This window comes from Ylistrum balloti, unplaced genomic scaffold (assembly GCF_031769215.1).
Source record: "Ylistrum balloti isolate Yb309-2 unplaced genomic scaffold, AGI_CSIRO_Ybal_v1 Utg370134, whole genome shotgun sequence".
NCBI lineage: Eukaryota > Metazoa > Mollusca > Bivalvia > Pectinida > Pectinidae > Ylistrum > Ylistrum balloti.
In genome coordinates, this window is record NW_026782144.1 from 257596 (window position 1) to 282912 (window position 25317).

General features: G+C 38.5%; 1 protein-coding gene across 1 annotated transcript in view; it reads right to left on the reverse strand.

The window, feature by feature from the left end:
* Window positions 1–2340: 2340 nt before the first annotated feature.
* The window catches only part of LOC132550604 (uncharacterized), a 58529-nt gene continuing 35552 nt past the window's right edge, over window positions 2341–25317 (reverse strand). The window contains exons 2-10 of the mRNA XM_060214694.1: window positions 20080–20877; window positions 18735–18813; window positions 17401–17542; window positions 14949–15061; window positions 12510–12612; window positions 11636–11746; window positions 7021–7166; window positions 4805–4945; window positions 2341–2508 (exon numbers count right to left, since the gene is read on the reverse strand). Of these exons, the coding sequence (XP_060070677.1) occupies window positions 2341–2508; window positions 4805–4945; window positions 7021–7166; window positions 11636–11746; window positions 12510–12612; window positions 14949–15061; window positions 17401–17542; window positions 18735–18813; window positions 20080–20877 (1801 nt within the window). The remainder of the gene's footprint in view (window positions 2509–4804; window positions 4946–7020; window positions 7167–11635; window positions 11747–12509; window positions 12613–14948; window positions 15062–17400; window positions 17543–18734; window positions 18814–20079; window positions 20878–25317) is intronic.

Genomic DNA, 25317 nt, shown 5'->3' on the forward strand with positions numbered 1-25317 from the left:
TGTCTAAACCAGAGGTATCAACACCTTTATCTGTCTAAACCAGAGATATCAACACCTTTATCTGTCTAAACCAGAGATATCAACACCTTTATCTGTCTAAAGCAGAGGTATCAACACCTTTATCTGTCTAAACCAGAGGTATCAACACCTTTATCTGTCTAAACCAGAGGTATCAACACCTTTATCTGTCTAAACCAGAGGTATCAACACCTTTATCTGTCTAAACCAGAGATATCAACACCTTTATCTGTCTAAACCAGAGATATCAACACCTTTATCTGTCTAAACCAGAGATATCAACACCTTTATCTGTCTAAAGCAGAGATATCAACACCTTTATCTGTCTAAACCAGAGGTATCAACACCTTTATCTGTCTAAACCAGAGGTATCAACACCTTTATCTGTCTAAACCAGAGGTATCAACACCTTTATCTGTCTAAACCAGAGATATCAACACCTTTATCTGTCTAAACCAGAGGTATCAACACCTTTATCTGTCTAAACCAGAGGTATCAACACCTTTATCTGTCTAAACCAGAGGTATCAACACCTTTATCTGTCTAAAGCAGAGATATCAACACCTTTATCTGTCTAAACCAGAGGTATCAACACCTTTATCTGTCTAAAGCAGAGGTATCAACACCTTTATCTGTCTAAAGCAGAGGTATCAACACCTTTATCTGTCTAAAGCAGAGGTATCAACACCTTTATCTGTCTAAACCAGAGGTATCAACATGTCAAACACATTCAACATGGAGAAAATAAAACCTGCTGATACAGAATATGACCTTGACAGTGTTTCTCAGCTTTCGGTGTAGGTTAATCGACAAGTCTGTAACCCTGGTGTGATCGACTCATTATTTCATCTTACTTACAGTATCTACTGGATTTTGTTAAGCTAAAAAAAGTTAAGATGTCTCCATATGAAATAATCCGATATATCTAACTAGGTTTAGAAAAATAAAACAGATCTACTCATAGCAATTAACAGAAAAACTAATTGAAAGAAATTTGTCTATTAATCTTTCATTTGCTATAGGATTTATTAGTCTAATTTGAGATCCAGTTCCTGTGAAAACTACCTGTGCTAACTACATTCCTATGCTAATTACCGGGTACAGGTAAAACTGTGTGGGTGTTAAAAGTGACTGGCAGTGCTGTGTAACATATACAAACTTCACACAGACACAAGTGCTACGCATACATCACACATATACACAAAAAACTGTCAGCAACTTAAACTCTCATTCTTAATTCAACAATGCCATTTATGAATTAACATACAGTGGAATGTATCACAACCATCAAACTAGTGAAAAAGCATGAAATAGTGAACATGGACTGTGTATCGTCCATACAGCTTTCATACCAAATCAACTAAAATCATACCATCAACAAAGCACTTGACTAGTAATTGGTAGTACTGGGTTCGAATCCCAGAACTCAACAGCCTTATCAATCAGTAATGATGATATTTAGGTAAAGGAAATGAAGGTAACTTACACTCCACAGATGTACTTTCAAAATCAGCAAATTTTACCACTACACTTCAAACAGTTGGAAACTTTCCTGTCATTTACCTTCTATCACTATCACAGAAATTGGCATCGGAATTCTAAAAGTGCTTTTTAATACATAAAAGTAAAATCTGGACACAATCCTTAATGATATTATGTAGAGGGTTTTAACACTATCTTGTCCAATAGGAGGGATTGACTTGTTCATATTTCTGAATCAATTGTTTCTGACATATACTATCTGAATTACAATAAATAAATACTAAGTTAATGGAATGATTTGTGGGCCGAAACAAATGGCATAAAATGTGTTAATATATTTTGGTTTAAACCATCTCACTAAGGAAGACTTTATACAAAATGCCAACCTTCAAGCCCTTGTAGAGTCATGACTGACAAGTAAAATTATAAATGTATAGAGAATTGACCGTACACTGTCTATCCTGGTATTATGACCTTACACTGTCTTCACAGGCTGTAGGTGTTCAGTTTTCGTGTTTCTATCCAGATTTCCTGACAGGCTGTAGGTGTTCAGTTTTCGTGTTTCTATCCAGATTTCCTGACAGGCTGAAGGTGTTCAGTTTTCGTGTTTCTATCCAGATTTCCTGACAGGCTGTAGGTGTTCAGTTTTCGTGTTTCTATCCAGATTTCCTGACAGGCTGTAGGTGTTCAGTTTTCGTGTTTCTATCCAGATTTCCTGACAGGCTGTAGGTGTTCAGTTTTCGTGTTTCTATCCAGATTTCCTGACAGGCTGTAGGTGTTCAGTTTTCGTGTTTCTATCCAGATTTCCTGACAGGCTGTAGGTGTTCAGTTTTCATGTTTCTATCCAGATTTCTTGACAGGCTGTAGGTGTTCAGTTTTCATGTTTTTCAGGCGTAGCTTGTTGAGGATTTGAGCAGTGATCATGGCAGCTTGTTTGTCTCCTGCTTGTTGTTGTGCTTGTTGGAGATACAACCAGAATGGCATCATGTCTGGCTGTAATTCTGTACCCTGTCAAAAATACAAAACACAGAACATCATGTCTGGCTGTAATTCTGTACCTTGTCAACAATACAAAATACAGAACATCATGTCTGGCTGTAATTCTGTACCCTGTCAAAAATACAAAACACAGAACATTATGTCTGGCTGTAATTCTGTACCCTGTCAACGATACAAAAACACAGAACATCATGTCTGGCTGTAATTCTGTACCCTGTCAACGATACAAAATACAGAATATCATGTCTGGCTGTAATTCTGTACCCTGTCAAAAATACAAAACACAGAACATTATGTCTGACTGTAATTCTGTACCTTGTCAAAAATACAAAACACAGAACATTATGTCTGGCTGTAATTCTGTACCCTGTCAACGATATAAAACACAGAACATCATGTCTGGCTGTAATTCTGTACCTTGTCAAAAATACAAAACACAGAACATTATGTCTGGCTGTAATTCTGTACCTTGTCAAAAATACAAAACACAGAACATTATGTCTGGCTGTAATTCTGTACCTTGTCAAAAATACAAAACACAGAACATTATGTCTGGCTGTAATTCTGTACCTTGTCAAAAATACAAAACACAGAACATTATGTCTGGCTGTAATTCTGTACCTTGTCAAAAATACAAAACACAGAACATTATGTCTGGCCGTAATTCTGTACCCTGTCAACAATACATCACATCATGTCTGGCTGTAATTCTGTACCCTGTCAGCAATACATAACACAGAATATCATGTCTGGCTGTAATTCTGTACCTTGTCAACAATACATAACACAGAACATCATGTCTGGCTGTAATTCTGTACCCTGTCAAAAATACAAAACACAGAACATTATGTCTGGCTGTAATTCTGTACCCTGTCAACGATACAAAAACACAGAACATCATGTCTGGCTGTAATTCTGTACCCTGTCAACGATACAAAATACAGAATATCATGTCTGGCTGTAATTCTGTACCCTGTCAAAAATACAAAACACAGAACATTATGTCTGGCTGTAATTCTGTACCTTGTCAAAAATACAAAACACAGAACATTATGTCTGGCTGTAATTCTGTACCCTGTCAACGATACAAAATACAGAATATCATGTCTGGCTGTAATTCTGTACCCTGTCAAAAATACAAAACACAGAACATTATGTCTGGCTGTAATTCTGTACCTTGTCAAAAATACAAAACACAGAACATTATGTCTGGCTGTAATTCTGTACCCTGTCAACAATACAAAATACAGAACATCATGTCTGGCTGTAATTCTGTACCCTGTCAAAAATACAAAACACAGAACATTATGTCTGGCTGTAATTCTGTACCTTGTCAAAAATACAAAACACAGAACATTATGTCTGGCTGTAATTCTGTACCCTGTCAAAAATACAAAACACAGAACATCATGTCTGGCTGTAATTCTGTACCTTGTCAACAATACAAAATACAGAACATCATGTCTGGCTGTAATTCTGTACCCTGTCAAAAATACAAAACACAGAACATTATGTCTGGCTGTAATTCTGTACCCTGTCAAAAATACAAAACACAGAATATCATGTTTGGCTGTAATTCTGTACCCTGTCAACGATATAAAACACAGAACATTATGTCTGGCTGTAATTCTGTACCCTGTCAAAAATACAAAACACAGAACATTATGTCTGGCTGTAATTCTGTACCCTGTCAACAATACATAACACAGAACATCATGTCTGGCTGTAATTCTGTACCTTGTCAAAAATACAAAACACAGAACATTATGTCTGGCTGTAATTCTGTACCCTGTCAAAAATACAAAACACAGAACATTATGTCTGGCTGTAATTCTGTACCCTGTCAACAATACATAACACAGAACATCATGTCTGGCTGTAATTCTGTACCTTGTCAAAAATACAAAACACAGAACATTATGTCTGGCTGTAATTCTGTACCCTGTCAAAAATACAAAACACAGAACATTATGTCTGGCTGTAATTTGTTATGCCCAAAGTTTTATTTTATGTCATCTACTTTTGTAACTTTTATCCTTCGAAAAAAAAAAGCGACAAAAAAAAAAGAAAAAAAATAAATTCTTGAAATAATTGGTTTAAAACCTCTCGAATCTTTACCATGATTCTTAAAGCTGTCACATATATGATGAACAATTGAAGGCAAATTCTAAAGACATTCCAGTATCATCATTGTGTCCCATTACCTGAAGAAATGATTGAGCCATGAAGTGATGATCCCTAATATTTAAGATATCTGAAGGTATCTCCTCAAGGAAGTCATAGTATCAGACTAAATATATGTTACCCTTTTGAAGTGTGGAACAGCTTCGGCAGGGCGGCCATTTTGCAGGAAAAAGTCTCCCATGGCAGCATGGATATCCCAGAGGTCAGGGTTCAAAGCCAAGGCCTTTTTGTAGGCCGCTTCAGCCTCTTTGTTTTTCTTCAGCTATAAAATGAACAAATCAGAAATGCTGACAATGACAACAATCAAATATCAATACCATAACATGAAGGTCAATACAATAATGATAGGCTAACTAACAGCTACAAAGGTCATAAGTCAAAGGTCAAATGCAAAGGAAACAGGGCAATATAAAGGTCAACTAACAACCAAAGGTCAAATAAGAACATAGTCATCCTGATCCCTCGCCCATGTTCATTTGTAAAATATATACATTTAAAGTGAGAAACATGGAAAAATTGAAAAAATATCGGCCAATCAGGTCATAGCAGCCTCATTAAATATTCGCAAAATTAGACGATAATCAAACTTGAACAAGGGGTTAAGGTAACAAGTCTACCAAGCAAGTGTCAGCATAATTCATTTGTTCCTTCAAATGAAAAAGTGAGGAAAGCATTCTGTTAGAGTTCAGAAAGATATCAGCCAATCAGGTCACATAAAATATTCATAGAATGAACAAGGAATTAAGATATAAAGTCTCTACAAAGCAAGCTTCCTAAAAATCTTATGAATTCTTCATAAGATAATGTGCAGAAAGATTTCCCATAGAGTGATTAAAGAAATCCATTGACCAGTCCTTCAAACGATAACATGCAGAAAGAAGCAGCCGAGAGTGATTAAAGAAATCAGCCAATCAGGTCAGAGCAACTTGATTAAATATGTGTGAAAATTGCTGTTAATCAAAATTGAGCAAATAATTAAGGTAATGTAAGAGTTTAAACAGATTGATTTACATACAATACACATAAACAATCAATGAGGGTCCCTGTTACCAAACTACCGCTCACGAAGACCCGGAAGATTGGCCAAATGCTCAGATTTGACACACAAGTTTGTTGGTTAATAGATTTCACATCTGTACCGTTCGCTGGCTTGGGTCAAAAGAGGAAGATCATACCTCTCCCAGTAAGAGAGTCACAATCAGGAGCAGTAACTCTGACTGATAATCCAAACAGTAACACATATACCAACAATGTTTCACTTGAATCTGACAAGTCCTTCAAAAGATATCATGTGGAAAGCAAGCATCCGCAAGAAGGACAGAAGGATTGACAGACGGATCGAATGGCTGACAGACGGATGGAATGGCTGACAGACCAAAGAAACCAAAGAAAGGTCAACCAGTAAACAACAACAGAAAGGTCAACCAGTAAACAACAACAGAAAGGTCAACAAATAAACAACCAAAGAAAGGTCAACCAGTAAACAACCAAAGAAAGGTCAACCAGTAAACAACAATAGAAAGGTCAACCAGTAAACAACAACAGAAAGGTCAACCAGTAAACAACAACAGAAAGGTCAACCAGTAAACAACCAAAGAAAGACCAACCAGTAAACAACAACAGAAAGGTCAACCAGTAAACAACAACAGAAAGGTTAACCAGTAAACAACAACAGAAAGGTTAACCAGTAAACAACAACAGAAAGGTCAACAAGTAAACAACAACAAAAAGGTCAACCAGTAAACAACAACAGAAAGGTCAACCAGTAAACAAGCAAAGAAAGGTCAACCAGTAAACAACTAAAGAAAGGTCAACCAGTAAATAACAACAAAAAGGTCAACCAGTAAACAACAACAAAAAGGTCAACCAGTAAACAACAGAAAGGTCAACCAGTAAACAACAACAGAAAGGTCAACCAGTAAACAACCAAAGAAAGGTCAACCAGTAAGCAACAACAGAAAGGTCAACCAGTAAACAACCAAAGAAAGGTCAACCAGTAAACAACAGAAAGGTCAACCAGTAAACAACAACAGAAAGGTCAACCAGTAAACAAATTATCAACAATGACCAAATAGATAAAACTGGAAATCAACTATTTGTCATTTTGTCTACTTGTACAAGGTACAGAAACAATGTATAACATACTGATACTGCCCAACACAAGTGTGTCATTCATTGTTAAAAACAAAATTTCTAATTTCAGCTATGTCATATTTTTGTATCTTAGAGCAGTAACTAAAATTAACAATCAATCTAGCAAAAAGTTGACATTGAGAAGTTAAAAAAAGTTAATCTGTGTATTCCTTTCACTAACTGAGAGAAAGAATTATTCCATACCTGTGTAAGTATTTTGCCTTTGTTAAGATGAGCGATGACAAAATTAGGGTCAAGGTCAATAGCTTTCTGTGTATTTTCCAATCCATCCCGAAATCGCTGTAAATCAAAATACATCTGTCCTTGTTTCATCTTCACCTCAGCATTATCTGTAGAGTATAATAATGTCATCTATTGAAATTCTATCTCAGCCAAGTAGATCTCCACCACTACTGTGTCTCTCTCAGGTAGATCTCCACCACTACTGTGTCTGTGTCAGGTAGATCTCAACTACTACTGTGTCTGTGTCAGGTAGATCTCAACTACTACTGTGTCTCTGTTAGGTAGATCTCAACCACTACTGTGTCTCTGTCAGGTAGATCTCAACCACTACTGTCTGTGTCAGGTATATCTCAACTACTACTGTGTCTGTGTCATGTAGATCTCAACTACTACTGTGTCTCTGTCAGGTAGATCTCAACCACTACTGTGTCTGTGTCAGGTAGATCTCCACCACTACTGTGTCTCTGTCAGGTAGATCTTCACCACTACTGTGTCTCTGTCAGGTAGATCTCCACCACAACTGTGTCTGTCAGGTAGATCTCAACCACTACTGTGTCTCTGTCAGGTAGATCTCAACTACTACTGTGTCTGTGTCAGGTAGATCTCCACCACTACTGTGTCTCTGTCAGGTAGATCTCAACCACTACTGTGTCTGTGTCAGGTAGATCTCAACTACTACTGTTTCTGTGTCAGGTAGATCTCCACCACTACTGTGTCTCTGTCAGGTAGATCTCCACCACAACTGTGTCTGTCAGGTAGATCTCAACCACTACTGTGTCTCTCTCAGGTAGATCTCCACCACTACTGTGTCTGTGTCAGGTAGATCTCAACTACTACTGTGTCTGTGTCAGGTAGATCTCAACTACTACTGTGTCTCTGTTAGGTAGATCTCCACCACTACTGTGTCTCTGTCAGGTAGATCTCAACCACTACTGTGTCAGGTAGATCTCAACTACTACTGTTTCTGTGTCAGGTAGATCTCCACTACAACTGTGTCTGTCAGGTAGATCTCAACCACTACTGTGTCTCTGTCAGGTAGATCTCAACTACTACTGTGTCTGTGTCAGGTAGATCTCCACCACTACTGTGTCTCTGTCAGGTAGATCTCAACCACTACTGTGTCTGTGTCAGGTAGATCTCAACTACTACTGTGTCTGTGTCAGGTAGATATCCACCACAACTGTGTCTGTGTCAGGTAGATCTCAACCACTACTGTGTCTCTGTCAGGTAGATCTCCACCACTACTGTGTCAGTGTCAGGTAGATCTCAACTACTACTGTGTCTCTGTCAGGTAGATATCCACCACAACTGTGTCTGTGTCAGGTACTGTGTCTGTCAGGTAGATCTCCACCACTACTGTGTCTGTCAGGTAGATCTCCACCACTACTGTGTCTGTGTCAGGTAGATCTCAACAACTACTGTGTCTCTGTCAGGTAGATCTCAACCACTACTGTGTCTGTGTCAGGTAGATCTCTGTGATACTTCCCACCACTACTGTGTCTGTGTAACACTACTGTGTCTGTGTCAGGTAGATCCACCACTACTGTGTCTGTGTCAGGTAGATCTCAACCACTACTGTGTCTGTGTGTGTCTCAACCACTGTCAGGTACTGATCTGTCAGGTAGATCTCAACCACTACTGTGTCTCTGTCAGGTAGATCTCAACCACTACTGTGTCTGTGTCAGGTAGATCTCAACAACTACTGTGTCTGTGTCAGGTAGATCTCAACCACTACTGTGTCTCTGTCAGGTAGATCTCAACTACTACTGTGTCTGTGTCAGGTAGATCTCAACCACTACTGTGTCTGTCAGGTAGATCTCCACCACTACTGTGTCTCTGTCAGGTATATCTCAACTACTACTGTGTCTGTGTCAGGTAGATCTCAACCACTACTGTGTCTCTGTCAGGTAGATCTCAACCACTACTATGTCTGTGTCAGGTAGATCTCCACCACTACTGTGTCTCTGTCTGTCAGGTAGATCTCCACCACTACTGTGTGTCAGGTAGATCTCAACCACTACTGTGTCTGTCAGGTAGATCTCAACAACTACTGTGTCTGTGTCAGGTAGATCTCAACCACTACTGTGTCTCTGTCAGGTAGATCTCAACCACTACTGTGTCTGTGTCAGGTAGATCTCAACCACTACTGTGTCTCTGTCAGGTAGATCTCAACCACTACTGTGTCTCTGTCAGGTAGATCTCAACCACTACTGTGTCTGTGTCAGGTAGATCTCCACCACTACTGTGTCTGTGTCAGGTAGATCTCCACCACTACTGTGTCTGTGTCAGGTAGATCTCCTGAACAACTCGAACACTACTGTGTCTGTGTCAGGTAGATCTCAACCACTACTGTGTCTCTGTCAGGTAGATCTCCACCACAACTGTGTCTCTGTCAGGTAGATCTCAACCACTACTGTGTCTCTGTCAGGTCGATCTCCGGTAGATCTCCACCACTACTGTGTCTGTGTCAGGTAGATCTCCACCACTACTGTGTCTCTGTCAGGTAGATCTCCACCACTACTGTGTCTGTGTCAGGTAGATCTCAACCACTACTGTGTCTCTGTCAGGTAGATCTCAACCACTACTATGTCTGTGTCAGGTAGATCTCCACCACTACTGTGTCTCTGTCAGGTAGATCTCCACCACTACTGTGTCTCTGTCAGGTAGATCTCCACCACTACTGTGTCTCTGTCAGGTAGATCTCCACCACTACTGTGTCTGTGTCAGGTAGATCTCAACCACTACTGTGTCTCTGTCAGGTAGATCTCAACCACTACTGTGTCTGTCAGGTAGATCTCCACCACTACTGTGTCTGTGTCAGGTAGATCTCCACCACTACTGTGTCTGTGTCAGGTAGATCTCCACCACTACTGTGTCTGTGTCAGGTAGATCTCCGGTAGATCTCCACCACTACTGTGTCTGTGTCAGGTAGATCTCCACCACTACTGTGTCTCTGTCAGGTAGATCTCCACCACTACTGTGTCTGTGTCAGGTAGATCTCAACCACTACTGTGTCTCTGTCAGGTAGATCTCAACCACTACTGTGTCTGTGTCAGGTAGATCTCCACCACTACTGTGTCTCTGTCAGGTAGATCTCACTACCACTACTACTGTGTCTCTGTCAGGTAGATCTCCACCACTACTGTGTCTGTGTCAGGTAGATCTGTGTCTCTGTCACCACCACTACTGTGTCTCTGTCAGGTAGATCTCAACCACTACTGTGTCTGTGTCAGGTGTCTACTGTGTGTCAGGTAGATCTCAACTACTACTGTGTCTCTGTCAGGTAGATATCCACCACAACTGTGTCTGTGTCAGGTAGATCTCAACTACTACTGTGTCTCTGTTAGGTAGATCTCAACCACTACTGTGTCTCTGTAAGGTAGATCTCAACTACTACTGTGTCTCTGTTAGGTAGATCTCAACCACTACTGTGTCTCTGTCAGGTAGATCTCAACCACTACTGTGTCTGTGTCAGGTAGATCTCCACCACTACTGTGTCTGTGTCAGGTAGATCTCCACCACTACTGTGTCTCTGTCAGGTAGATCTCAACCACTACTGTGTCTGTGTCAGGTAGATCTCCACCACTACTGTGTCTGTGTCAGGTAGATCTCCACCACTACTGTGTCTGTGTCAGGTAGATCTCAACCACTACTGTGTCTCTGTCAGGTAGATCTCAACCACTACTGTGTCTGTGTCAGGTAGATCTCCACCACTACTGTGTCTGTGTCAGGTAGATCTCAACTACTACTGTGTCTCTGTCAGGTAGATCTCAACCACTACTGTGTCTGTGTCAGGTAGATCTCCACCACTACTGTGTCTGTGTCAGGTAGATCTCCACCACTACTGTGTCTCTGTCAGGTAGATCTCCACCACAACTGTGTCTGTCAGGTAGATCTCAACCACTACTGTGTCTCTGTCAGGTAGATCTCAACTACTACTGTGTCTGTGTCAGGTAGATCTCCACCACTACTGTGTCTCTGTCAGGTAGATCTCAACCACTACTGTGTCTGTGTCAGGTAGATCTCAACTACTACTGTTTCTGTGTCAGGTAGATCTCCACCACAACTGTGTCTGTGTCAGGTAGATCTCAACTACTACTGTGTCTCTGTCATGTAGATCTCAACCACTACTGTGTCTGTGTCAGGTAGATCTCAACCACTACTGTGTCTCTGTCAGGTAGATCTCCACCACTACTGTGTCTGTCAGGTAGATCTCCACCACTACTGTGTCTGTCAGGTAGATCTCCACCACAACTGTGTCTGTCAGGTAGATCTCAACCACTACTGTGTCTGTCAGGTAGATCTCAACCACTACTGTGTCTGTGTCAGGTAGAACTCAACCACTACTGTGTCTGTGTCAGGTAGATCTCCACCACTACCTTGTCTCTGTCAGGTAGATCTCAACCACTACTGTGTCTGTCAGGTAGATCTCCACCACTACTGTGTCTCTGTCAGGTAGATCTCAACCACTACTGTGTCTCTGTCAGGTAGATCTGTTTTATAAAACCTGTTAACATAAATACAGCCGGTGCAGTAATGAGTCTGACTAGCAGGAAAGATAAACAGCAAGACTTACCTGGTAGTAACTGTGCAAGTTTGCTGTAAATCTGAATTTTTCTTGACTCCAATTTCTTTTTTTTCTCATCTGAACTGGAAGTACCACCTAGTTCATTGGAGACTGCTAGTTCTGTGCCAAAATAAATCAATAATCAAAATGTTGAGAAGATGTGAACCTGTCTGTACAGGAAATCTTCAGTGTGGTATAGAAGAGACTATCTCTAGGGACATCATTGTATGTTATGTGATGAACAGAACAAGTGTCTGTAAATATAGGTCAAACATTCACATCATGTAACATCAGGTGTCAGTCAAGTCAGGTGACAGTTAAGTCAGGTGTCAGTCAGGTCAGTTGTCAGTCAGGTCAGGTGTCAGTCAAATCAGGTGTCAGTCAAGTCAGGTGTCAGTAAAGTCAGGTGTCAGTCAAATAAGGTGTCAGTCAAATCAGGTGTCAGTAAAGTCAGGTGTCAGTCAAATCAGGTGTCAGTCAAATCAGGTGTCAGTAAAGTCAGGTGTCAGTCAAATCAGGTGTCAGTCAAGTCAATTATCAGTAAAGTCAGGTGTCAGTCAGGTCAGGTGTCAGTCAAATCAGGTGTCAGTAAAGTCAGGTGTCAGTCAAATCAGGTGTCAGTCAAATCGGTGTCAGTCAAATCAGGTGTCAGTCAAATCAGGTGTCAGTAAAGTCAGGTGTCAGTCAAATCAGGTGTCAGTAAAGTCAGGTGTCAGTCAAGTCAATTATCAGTAAAGTCAGGTGTCAGTCAGGTCAGGTGTCAGTAAAGTCAGGTATCAGTCGAGTCAGGTTGCCTACAGTCAGATATAATAAATTTGAAGTAAGATGAAATCTTGTTGTGATGTTTACTGTTACATGTATGTTTGCTAGCCCAGTCTCTTACCCTCATAGAACAGACGCTCCTCCTTGGTTCTGGCTCGTTTCTTCTGTATACCTACAGCCACAGTGTCCCCCAAATTTATCGTACCATGATATGTTCCTTCCGGCTGATAATGAACAAATACTTCAATTATTGATAAAACATTAGTACCTTTAGTTTACATTACAAACAGAATAGCATTATGATATCAACACAGATAAAACTTCCTGGGGCAGAATTTCCTGTAAATCTTACTGAAATAAATGTATTTATAATAATTTGTAAATGTCAATTAGGACCAATTGAAACAAAAGATTCTGTGGCTCTAATTATTAATCACTTTCATGATTTTAAGTCCATGCAAATAAAAAATTGAAATCTGCAGCTTCTGAAATAAGGATTTATCTTGATACGGTGAAAAGACATTTGGTGTTTCCTTAATTTACCTGTACCTGACTGGCTCACATCCAGCCTATGATTGTGATGTCCCCAAGTTGTATCTGATTTACCAGGTAAGTTATTTCTTCTTGCCTGGGTAGCTGTTTACCTGTATGACTTACCAGGTAGACTATTTCTTCTTGCCTGGGTAGCTGTTTACCTGTATGACTTACCAGGTAGACTATTTCTTCTTGCCTGGGTAGCTGTTTACCTGTATGACTTACCAGGTAGACTATTTCTCCTGTCTGTGTAGCTGTTTACCTGTATGACTTACCAGGTAGACTATTTCTTCTTGCCTGGGTAGCTGTTTACCTGTATGACTTACCAGGTAGACTATTTCTTCTTGCCTGGGTAGCTGTTTACCTGTATGACTTACCAGGTAGACTATTTCTCCTGTCTGTGTAGCTGTTTACCTGTATGACTTACCAGGTAGACTATTTCTTCTTGCCTGGGTAGCTGTTTACCTGTATGACTTACCTGACAGACTATTTCTCCTGTCTGTGTAACTGTTTACCTGTATGACTTACCTGACAGACTATTTCTCCTGTCTGTGTAGCTGTTTACCTGTATGACTTACCAGGTAGACTATTTCTTCTTGCCTGGGTAGCTGTTTACCTGTATGACTTAACAGGTAGACTATTTCTTCTTGCGTGGGTAGCTGTTTACCTGTATGACTTACCTGACAGACTATTTCTCCTGTCTTTGTAGCTGTTTACCTGTATGACTTACCAGGTAGACTATTTCTTCTTGCCTGGGTAGCTGTTTACCTGTATGACTTACCAGGTATACTATTTCTTCTTGCCTGGGTAGCTGTTTACCTGTATGACTTACCAGGTAGACTATTTCTCCTGTCTGTGTAGCTGTTTACCTGTATGACTTACCAGGTAGACTATTTCTTCTTGCCTGGGTAGCTGTTTACCTGTATGACTTACCTGACAGACTATTTCTCCTGTCTGTGTAACTGTTTACCTGTATGACTTACCTGACAGACTATTTCTCCTGTCTGTGTAGCTGTTTACCTGTATGACTTACCAGGTAGACTATTTCTTCTTGCCTGGGTAGCTGTTTACCTGTATGACTTAACAGGTAGACTATTTCTTCTTGCGTGGGTAGCTGTTTACCTGTATGACTTACCTGACAGACTATTTCTCCTGTCTTTGTAGCTGTTTACCTGTATGACTTACCTGACAGACTATTTCTGTTTGTGTAGCTGTTTACCTGTATGACTTACCAGTTAGACTATTTCTCCTGTCTGTGTAGCTGTTTACCTGTATGACTTACCTGACAGACTATTTCTAATGTCTGTGAAGCTGTTTACCTGTATGACTTACCTGACAGACTATTTCTCCTGTCTGTGTAGCTGTTTACCTGTATGACTTACCAGGTAGACTATTTCTCCTGTCTGTGTAGCTGTTTACCTGTATGACTTACCTGACAGACTATTTCTCCTGTCTGTGTAGCTGTTTACCTGTGTGACTTACCAGGTAGACTATTTCTCCTGTCTGTGTAGCTGTTTACCTGTATGACTTACCTGACAGACTATTTCTGTTTGTGTAGCTGTTTACCTGTATGACTTACCAGTTAGACTATTTCTCCTGTCTGTGTAGCTGTTTACCTGTATGACTTACCTGACAGACTATTTCTAATGTCTGTGAAGCTGTTTACCTGTATGACTTACCTGACAGACTATTTCTCCTGTCTGTGTAGCTGTTTACCTGTATGACTTACCAGGTAGACTATTTCTCCTGTCTGTGTAGCTGTTTACCTGTATGACTTACCTGACAGACTATTTCTGTTTGTGTAGCTGTTTACCTGTATGACTTACCAGTTAGACTATTTCTCCTGTCTGTGTAGCTGTTTACCTGTATGACTTACCTGACAGACTATTTCTAATGTCTGTGAAGCTGTTTGCCTGTATGACTTACCTGACAGACTATTTCTCCTGTCTGTGTAGCTGTTTACCTGTGTGACTTACCAGGTAGTCTATTTCTCCTGTCTGTGTAGCTGTTTATCTGTATGACTTACCAAGTAGAGTATTTCCCCTGCCTCCTGTACACACTCCTGTGGTTTGAGAGCGTCATCCAGGTAAGGGTAAAGTTTTTTGTACCATTCATTTTGTGTAAACCCGGGGTACACACCTGTATCACAAAATAAACTGAGAACAGTATGCTCCAAGCACTGAATGCTCTAACTAAGCACAGAATGGTCTAACTAAGCACAGAATACTCTAAATTAGTACAGAATGGTCTAACTGAGTACAGAATGATCTAACTGAGTACAGAATGGTCTAACTGAGTACAGAATGATCTAACTGAGTACAGAATGGTCTAACTGAGTACAGAATGGTCTTACTGAGTACAGATTGGTTTAACTACGCACAGAATGGTCTAACTGAGTACAGAATACTCTAAGTTAGCACAGAATGGTCTAACTGAGTACAGAATGGTCTAATTGAATACAGAATACTCTAAGTTAGTACAGAATGGTCTGAGTACAGAATACTCTAAGTTAGTACAGAATGGTCTAACTGAGTACAGAATGATCTAACTGAGTACAGAATGGTCTAACTGAGTACAGAATACTCTAAGTTAGTACAGAATGATCTAACTGTACACAGAATAATCTAAGTGAGTACAGAATGGTCTAACTGAGTACAGAATGATCTCAGTACAGAATGATCTAATTGAGTACAGAATGGTCTAACTGAGTACAGAATGGTCTTACTGAGTACAGAATGATCTAACTGAGTACAGAATGATCTAACTGAGTACAGAATGGTCTTACTGAGTACAAATTGGTCTAACTGCGCACAGAATGGTCTAACTGAGTACAGAATGGTCTAACTGAGTACAGATTGGTCTAACTGAGTACATAATGGTCTTACTGAGTACAGATTGGTCTAACTAAGCACAGAATGGTCTAACTGAGTACAGAATACTCTAAGTTAGCACAGAATGGTCTAACTGAGTACAGAATACTCTAACTGTACTCAGAATGGTCTAACGGAGTACAGAATGGTCTAACTGAGTACAGAATACTCTAACTGTACACAGAATGTTCTGAGTACAGAATGGTCTAATGGAGTACAGAATGATCTCAGTACAGAATGGTCTAACTGAGTACAGAATATTCTAACTGGACACAGAGTACTCTAACTGGACACAGAATACTTTAACTGAACACAGAATGGACACAGAATACTCTAACTGGACACAGAATACTCTAACTGAATTGATCTAAAGTACACAGACTTCAGCTAACATTATACACTATATAAAGGTATATTATGGCTTTGATGTATTAACTACCACAACAAATCTATATTCAAACATATTCTAGAAACTGACATACACAAAGAAAGGTGTGTTATTATTTAAGAATTGACAAATTTGATGAATTTGACAAAGAAATCTTCAGCCCTCTCAAACTTTATGATGACTCATGATTAGGAGGTGGGGCAGAGGTGGGACAGAGGTGGGACAGAGGTGGGGCAGATGCGGGGCAGAGGCGAGGCAGAGGTGGGGCAGAGGCAGGGCAGAGGTGGGGCAGAGGTGGGGCAGAGGCGGGGCAGATGCGGGGCAGAGGCGAGGCACAGGTGGGGCAGAGGTGGGGCAGAGGTGGGGCATGTGTGGTATCACATCTAAAATATCACTAAGTACATTTTTATATCAGGGAAATTAATTAATTTATGACACATTTAATGTTTTCTATAGGGGTTTAAAAATGTTCAAACTGTGCATTAAAATATATTATAACAATATCAATATTTTGTTAGAAAAAATTTAATATTGATTTAACATTGTAAAAAAATATGTTCAGACAGTCTGTATCTCGACTCAAATACAGCAACAGAATCATAAAAATAAAAACACTCATTTTCATTCTTTAATGAAAGTTAGATTGACACCGTTAAAAGAATCAATATTTTGTCAGCCAGATAAAACAGCTGGAAATGTATAACTACAAGGAAAAATCCCTTCAGGCTAAATTGTCACTTTAAACAACATAGAAAAACTATGAATATTTCATTCTTCTTATCGACAGGTTGATGTAAGGCAAAATTACAGAGAAAAAGATGAAAGGAAAGATGTTTTAGTTCAATAAATGCTACACAAGCCGAGATTGTTTTAAGATCTCGTCAAATCACTCTCAATAACATTTCACTTCTCAGGGTTTTACTGAAGTGTTGTTCAAACACCTTGTGAGCACTTTCATCATATTGCCTTGAAAATGCTACAAAGTACATACAGCTGATGACAGATCCAACAGATGATCAAACTGATTTATAATAGACATCCTGTCTAATTCACAACCTGTTCATTCTGTTCCAAGCACAAAGATCATTTCAGCATTTATTTTTCTGGATCAAAATAAATTATGTACTTAGAAATAAATTTCCTATATTTTCTGTATATGTTCTACCTTACATAAACACATCAATTTCAAATTTTGAAATATAAATCATTTTCTTCTTTACCTCCTGGTGGTGTTTGATGAATGTCATACAAGAACCATCTCTTTCGGCCAAAGATAACACCATTCCAGGCATCAGCATGTTTGTGGAAACTAACACCACTGCTGGATGCTCCCATGAAAAATATACTGTCATCTACACCATCCTGGAGATTGAGGAAGAAAACCATATATGTATTTATAAGTCATTAAGGGGAGGTAACTCCATAAAACATATAAATAATCTATATAATTCATGGGGAGAAAACCATAAATTTATGCAAGTAATTAAAGGGAGATATTTACACACATAAGCCTAAGGTCTCACTATATACATTTCTATATAACCCTGTATAATCTGGGCACCTCTATAAACCAGACCTACACCTAGGTCCCTTTTGTAGACATTTCTATGTAACCCTGTTTAAACTGGACACCTTCATATAACAGAGCATAATTTTTATGATCACCCAGTATATACATGTTATCTTAAACAATAATAAAACAATTTTAACATAAGATGATCTCTGATAATCAGAAACTTAGACAACCTCAATAGAAATCTTAGTCAACGTGATGCTTGGCTTGGACAGACTTCAGTGCAACGTGACATTCCATTCAAGAGTCTTAAGGCATCTCCATCACATTTTATCTGCCTGCACTTGTACATGATACTTAAAATCTTATCTTAAGATCAGAATTTTAGCCAAGAACACCTTTAACTCAGAGAACTCTGAAGCTTAAAATGTATCAAAAATTCATAAAGCCAGCAGAATTTTACAGATGTACTACTACAGGAAACATGTTTCTTTTATCATAAACTTTCTCTTTGCCTGTACTTTGTAAATCAAGTTATTATGGAGGTTAAACCATGGCTATTTTCCAAACTTTATCAAATATTCATCCTAGATCTTTGACTCGCTACCTCAGTCTGAACAGTACATTTGGAGTTCAAAAAAGCTAAATTGTTACATATGAATGATTCATTTTCATAAAGTTTGGTAAAAAAAAAATTATATTTTGAAATTCCTGAAAATTACAAAATGGCTTAATTGATTTATCATGAAATAACTACAATAGTAAAAGATATCAATCCAACTTTTTGAATCTATTCCATGTGAATTATTATCTCCCACTTTGGAAACTTTGTACAGTAGTATAGCATAGCGCTTCAAAAAACAGGACCTCACAAATGTTTCTGATACCAGAGATGTTTGTAAGCCACTTCAAAAATACTCTGAAAACTTCTAGAAGGTGAAGTTTAATCTGCTTTATATATCGTGTAAATTTGTATCATAAGGTTGTAGATTCAACTTGTTTTCTGACAAAACATCTATAATGCTATATACACATCCTCACCTTGATTTCGAAATATTTTGGCGGTTTTAAAGTTTTCGGCAGAGTTGAATCATTGTAGAAACTTCGGTCAAAGATGTAGCTAAAAATAGATCAAAATTTATACTAATACAAAATCATAAGAGTAATTCATTCTAAAGTATGACAGAAATAACTGTCTTAATCTGCAGAACAATATTGTACCAAAGCATGCAGCTGTAGTATTGAATTGATTGTCTAGAATTACACATATGACAACATTCAGGATTTAACACATTAAACATAGATATGTATTGAACAAATTAGGAGAAATTTCAAGGTAAATTTTGATAAGATTTTTATCTCAATCAACACTTTTTACCCTAAATACTCAGAATGGCAGGCGATGGACCTCTGGTATGTTGTTCAGTGACGTAGCCATCAGCTACATTTACAACAAGGAAATCCTATCTCAAAATGATCCTGGCTGTTCACAGAGTGACAAACCCAGCCAACTGACAATCCATTGAGTCAGCCATTCAGTCATTTTCTAATTCACTACAATAATCTTTGTGACCCTGAGAAACTTTCCACATAATCATCACGGCTCTCTCAGATGATAGATACCAGTGGATGTAATCCATCACAGATGTAATTACACATATTTATAAAACAACACCAGATTTATTTCTATCTAAACACTTACATATTTGATCCATGCAACAGGGTCATTTTCTATGGTTTAGAGGACAAGAGACAAAACACACGTCAGTATTAAATGTTTGTAATGTCAGCGACCGATGTTGCCTGTCCAAGTGGAACATTCTACGGTTTTATTTTTGTATTTCTATCAATATAACTACTCTACTTACTGTGATTGTAGATCATCTGCTGACATATCTCTAGTACATTAGTTAGTGTCTGTCCTAAATACAGCAAAAAATGACTTGTTTTTTTTTAAACAAAAATTTAAAAGTCTAGAAAGTCTAGACAGTAAATCAAAAATTCAAAGTAAAAATTAGCTATTTTTCCAGGATTTTATATAAAAGACCACTATTTGTAAATTTTTAGGATTTTTTTTCTATCTATGCATATCTTTCTATCAATTTGCTAGGCTGGAATGAACTGTTTCACAGTTAATAGATAAAACTGTTTCAATATTCCTGTGAAACTTTTGCTTTTAAATTTTGACAAAATTTCCAGATATTTCAAGTTATCTTTTTTTTTTTTTATAATGTCACTTTCCTCAAACATAACTAAAAATAAAACACCTTGTAAAAAATCAATGTTTATCATATTTCTGAATTAAAGTTTCAAAAATAATCAAAATATTTGTAAATATGTTGACAGTGAATACTTAATCTACCTGCTGTTGGTATTTAATACTTACAAGGGATCTCCCATAGCATCTCTGTCCTTCATCAGCTTATCTACATAATCAGTAAACGAGGTAGTCATGTGACCATTTCCTCCCCTTCGTACTATTTCTAGTGAGTTTCCATACAGAACTGACCACTTGCCATACTCGCGTTTGAGACTCTTCACTGACCACCGGTCAGGCTGTGTCCAGTCCTTGGCTCCATTAGGAAAGGTCACTATTACAGGTTTCTTATATCTATAACTTCTCTCAAACTGCTCACTAGTAAGATCAAGAGCCGAAAGTCGGTCAATAGTACAAAGCGTGGAATCAAACTGACGATTGGTTTCATCGCTTGCCAACTGCCATCCACCTGTAGACTTGGATTTACCCGATGGTTTGTCAGACGATTTATCTGAGGAGTTCTGAGCACTTTTTTTTGTATGCGATGATGATGACTCTGTGGAGGGTTTTGATGATGACGCCGATGTTTTTTGTTGTGACGATGATTCAGGTGATGACCTTGATGATGATTTTGACTGTTGTGAGTGTTTAGAGTCTGGTGTAAAATGAGGCACTTCGGAGCTTTTTAGGTCTCCAGGAATTAAAGAAGTTAAGTATGATTCTGGGACATACAAAAACACAAGATAAGCGCCCACCGCAGCCACCAAGACACCTACTGTGGCTATCTGAAGATATTGTGGAACACCATTTGATGACTTTTTGTGTTTGGCCCGTGATGGACTCGGAGGTTTGGCAACATAGTCTTGGTTTCCATTGGTGCCATTAGACACTGGGCGATTCTTCTTTCCCATAGATAACAGGTTACATCTACAAATACAAATGTTCAGTCAGTGATAATGTCTAACATCATCAACAAGAAAAACATCAACATCATGACATCCTTGTGGAACACTTGTTTCAACAAAAAGATTTTCCGCAGTAATAATGACACCAGTCTTGAGTTTCAACCCCTAAATGTGAAAGCTTTCATAATTTCATTCAACTTTATACATGGAGGCCTTGTGTTTTTTGTTCTCGTTGATGAGGAACAGCTTCAACACCAGGTGTTGTGTGAGTCCTATTTAACAATTAACCAGAAATAACACTATTCCTACAGTGTTAGAAGATTTCACAGCTGTTGACCATTGGTTAGTACAAATGTACTGTTCATATAGACATATTGTAATATTATCTTCCAAAAGTTTGTAATTCCAATGTCTCCTCAGCAAATATAATGTTAGCCTGTAGAAACACTTTCTTTGATGTACAGAACAAGGTGTTCAAATGTTTATCACCCTGTCATGTCATTGTAGCGTGATAACATAACATCATTAACAAAATGAATTTCAAGTCTTTGAAAAAAAAGGAAGTGATTAAAATTTGGAATGAAAAAATATCTATTTAGAAAACTTGCTAAAAATGATGTCAAGTATTGATAAATTTAATTAACAGGTTGTTTATATCTGAAATAATTTTTTAAGCTCACAAGACAAAAACCTAGAACAAAATTACTAAGATGTAGATTTGCAGGTTTTTAAGATGAAGCCATTTAATTGTATCCATTTAGTAGAGTATACCTCAGTTTTCATTGGTTGGTATCAAAATCTCAGCTAGTCCTGTTATAACACATCAAAAAGGGGTGGGTAGCATTTTAACTGGAACATGATCAACCTCTGACCCATTGTGTTGTATAAAACCCACAGTAGAATGGAAATAAAGAGCTTATATCTTTCTCAAATAGAATAACACTCCAAACATTCTACATGGTTAAGTATACCATTCAAGTACTAAGCTGATCAGGTCACAATAAACACAATATTTCACTCTCTTAAACAGTCAGGCAGTATAATTCTATTATGAAAAAAAAACAGCTGACATTTCATTTCTCGTACCTAATATATCACTTATAGTAACACAGTGGTTATTTATGTATAAACATCTGGATATCAAAACACAAAATATATGTTCTATTATTATTTCACTGCTAAACTATTGCTGTCAAATTCTCCTAATTAATTACAGAATTTTAATAACTTTGTATAATAATATCTATAACAAAATTATTATTGTTACACACATGTAATATGCCATAGCTGGCCTGTGATTGGCTGATGGTTTCTGTGGTTTCCATGGTGATGTCATTGGATTTCTGTTTTTTTATTATACCAATTTCAACAATTTTGGCAATACAAACAAATTTAGACTTTAGAAAAGAAGTTCATATAGCATAAACAGTAGAAAATTGGAGTGTGACATTTCAATGACTAAATGGCAATCCTGATCGCTTTTTAGGCTAAACGTACTCAGTACGTAATAGCCTATTGCGACGGACTTTCAGACAAAATTTTTCTACCTTAGTGTACCTAGGACTACAGTAGTAGGTCGGTGTATGTCAGTTCTAGTCCACACCACACTGGTCATTTGTCTGATGAAGTTGACCGTGTAGATCTTGTACACTACGTACGTCAGTGCTAGTACACTCCACACTGGTCATTTGTCTGATGAAGTTGACCGTGTAGATCTTGTACACTACGTACATCAGTGTTAGTACGCTTCACACTGGTCATTTGTCTGATGAAGGTGACCGTGTAGATCTTGTACACTATGTACGTCAGTGTTAGTACACTCCACACTGGTCATTTGTCTGATGAAGTTGACCGTGTAGATCTTGCACACTATGTACGTCAGTGCTAGTACACTCCACACTAGTCATTTGTCTGATGAAGTTGACCGTGTAGATCTTGTACACTATGTACGTCAGTGTTAGTACGCTCCACACTGGTCATTTGTCTGATGAAGGTGACCGTATAGATCTTGTACACTATGTACGTCAGTGCTAGTACGCTCCACACTGGTCATTTGATTGATGAAGGTGACCGTGTAGATCTTGTACACTATGTACGTCAGTGCTAGTACGCTCCACACTGGTCATTTGTCTGATGAAGGTGACCGTGTAGATCTTGTACACTACGTACGTCAGTGCTAGTACGCTCCACACTGGTCATTTGTCTGATGAAGTTGACCGTGTAGATCTCGTACACTACGTACGTCAGTGCTAGTACGCTCCACACTGGTCATTTGTCTGATGAAGGTGACCGTGTAGATCTCGTACACTACGTACGTCAGTGCTAGTACACTCCACACTGGTCATTTGTCTGATGAAGGTGACCGTGTAGATCTCGTACACTATGTACGTCAGTGCTAGTACACTCCACACTGGTCATTTGTCTGATGAAGGTGACTGTGTAGATCTTGTACACTATGTACGTCAGTGCTAGTACGCTCCACACTGGTCATTTGTCTGATGAAGGTGACCGTGTAGATCTCGTACACTACGTACGTCAGTGCTAGTACACTCCACACTGGTCATTTGTCTGATGAAGGTGACCGTGTAGATCTCGTACACTATGTACGTCAGTGCTAGTACACTCCACACTGGTCATTTGTCTGATGAAGGTGACCGTGTAGATCTTGTACACTATGTACGTCAGTGCTAGTACACTCCACACTGGTCATTTGTCTGATGAAGGTGACTGTGTAGATCTTGTACACTATGTACGTCAGTGCTAGTACACTCCACACTGGTCATTTGTCTGATGAAGTTGACTGTGTAGTCATTGAAACATCACACTAAAATTGTCAACTGGTTGAGTTATGAGAACTTCTATTCTATTGACTTTACCAATCTCTTCTTAGACTTGTTTCATAAATCTGAATAAATATGAAATGAGAATTATCTCTTCTGTATAGATCACTTTAAAAGATTGCTCTGTTTAGATCTCTTAATGGTCTCCTCTGTCTAGATCTCTTAATGGTCTCCTCTGTCTAGATCTCTTAATGACCTCCTCTGTCTAAATCTCTTAATGGTCTCCTCTGTCTAGATCTCTTTATGGTCTCCTCTGTCTTGATCTCTTAATGATCTCCTCTGTCTAGATCTCTTAATGATCTCCTCTGTCTAGATCTCTTAATGGTCTCCTCTGTCTAAATCTCTTAATGATCTCCTCTGTCTAGATCTCTTAATGATCTCCTCTGTCTATATATCTTAATGGTCTCCTCTGTCTAGATATCTTAATGATCTCCTCTGTCTATATATCTTAATGGTCTCCTCTGTCTATACATCTTAATGGTCTCCTGTCTAGATCTCTTAATGGTCTCCTGTCTAGATCTCTTAATGGTCTCCTCTGTCTAGATCTCTTAATGATCTTCTCTGTCTAGATATCTTAATGGTCTCCTCTGTCTAGATATCTTAATGATCTCCTCTGTCTAAATCTCTTAATGGTCTCCTCTGTCTAGATATGTTAATGGTCTCCTCTGTCTAGATATGTTAATGGTCTCCTCTGTCTAGATATCTTAATGATCTCCTCTGTCTAGATATGTTAATGGTCTCCTCTGTCTAGATCTCTTAATGGTCTCCTCTGTCTAGATATCTTAATGATCTCCTCTGTCTAGATATGTTAATGATCTCCTCTGTCTAGATATGTTAATGATCTCCTCTGTCTAGATATGTTAATGATCTCCTCTGTCTAGATATGTTAATGATCTCCTCTGTCTAGATATCTTAATGATCTCCTCTGTCTAGATATGTTAATGATCTCCTCTGTCTAGATATGTTAATGATCTCCTCTGTCTAGATATGTTAATGGTCTCCTCTGTCTAGATCTCTTAATGATCTTCTCTGTCTAGATATCTTAATGGTCTCCTCTGTCTAGATATCTTAATGATCTCCTCTGTCTAAATCTCTTAATGGTCTCCTCTGTCTAGATATGTTAATGGTCTCCTCTGTCTAGATATGTTAATGGTCTCCTCTGTCTAGATATCTTAATGATCTCCTCTGTCTAGATATCTTAATGGTCTCCTCTGTCTAGATATGTTAATGGTCTCCTCTGTCTAGATATCTTAATGATCTCCTCTGTCTAGATATCTTAATGGTCTCCTCTGTCTAGATATGTTAATGGTCTCCTCTGTCTAGATATGTTAATGATCTCCTCTGTCTAGATATGTTAATGGTCTCCTCTGTCTAGATATGTTAATGGTCTCCTCTGTCTAGATATCTTAATGATCTCCTCTGTCTAGATATCGTAATGGTCTCCTCTGTCTAGATCTCTTAATGATCTCCTCTGTCTAGATATCTTAATGGTCTCCTCTGTCTAGATATCTTAATGGTCTCCTCTGTCTAGATATCTTAATGGTCTCCTCTGTCTAGATATGTTAATGATCTCCTCTGTCTAGATATGTTAATGGTCTCCTCTGTCTAGATATGTTAATGAT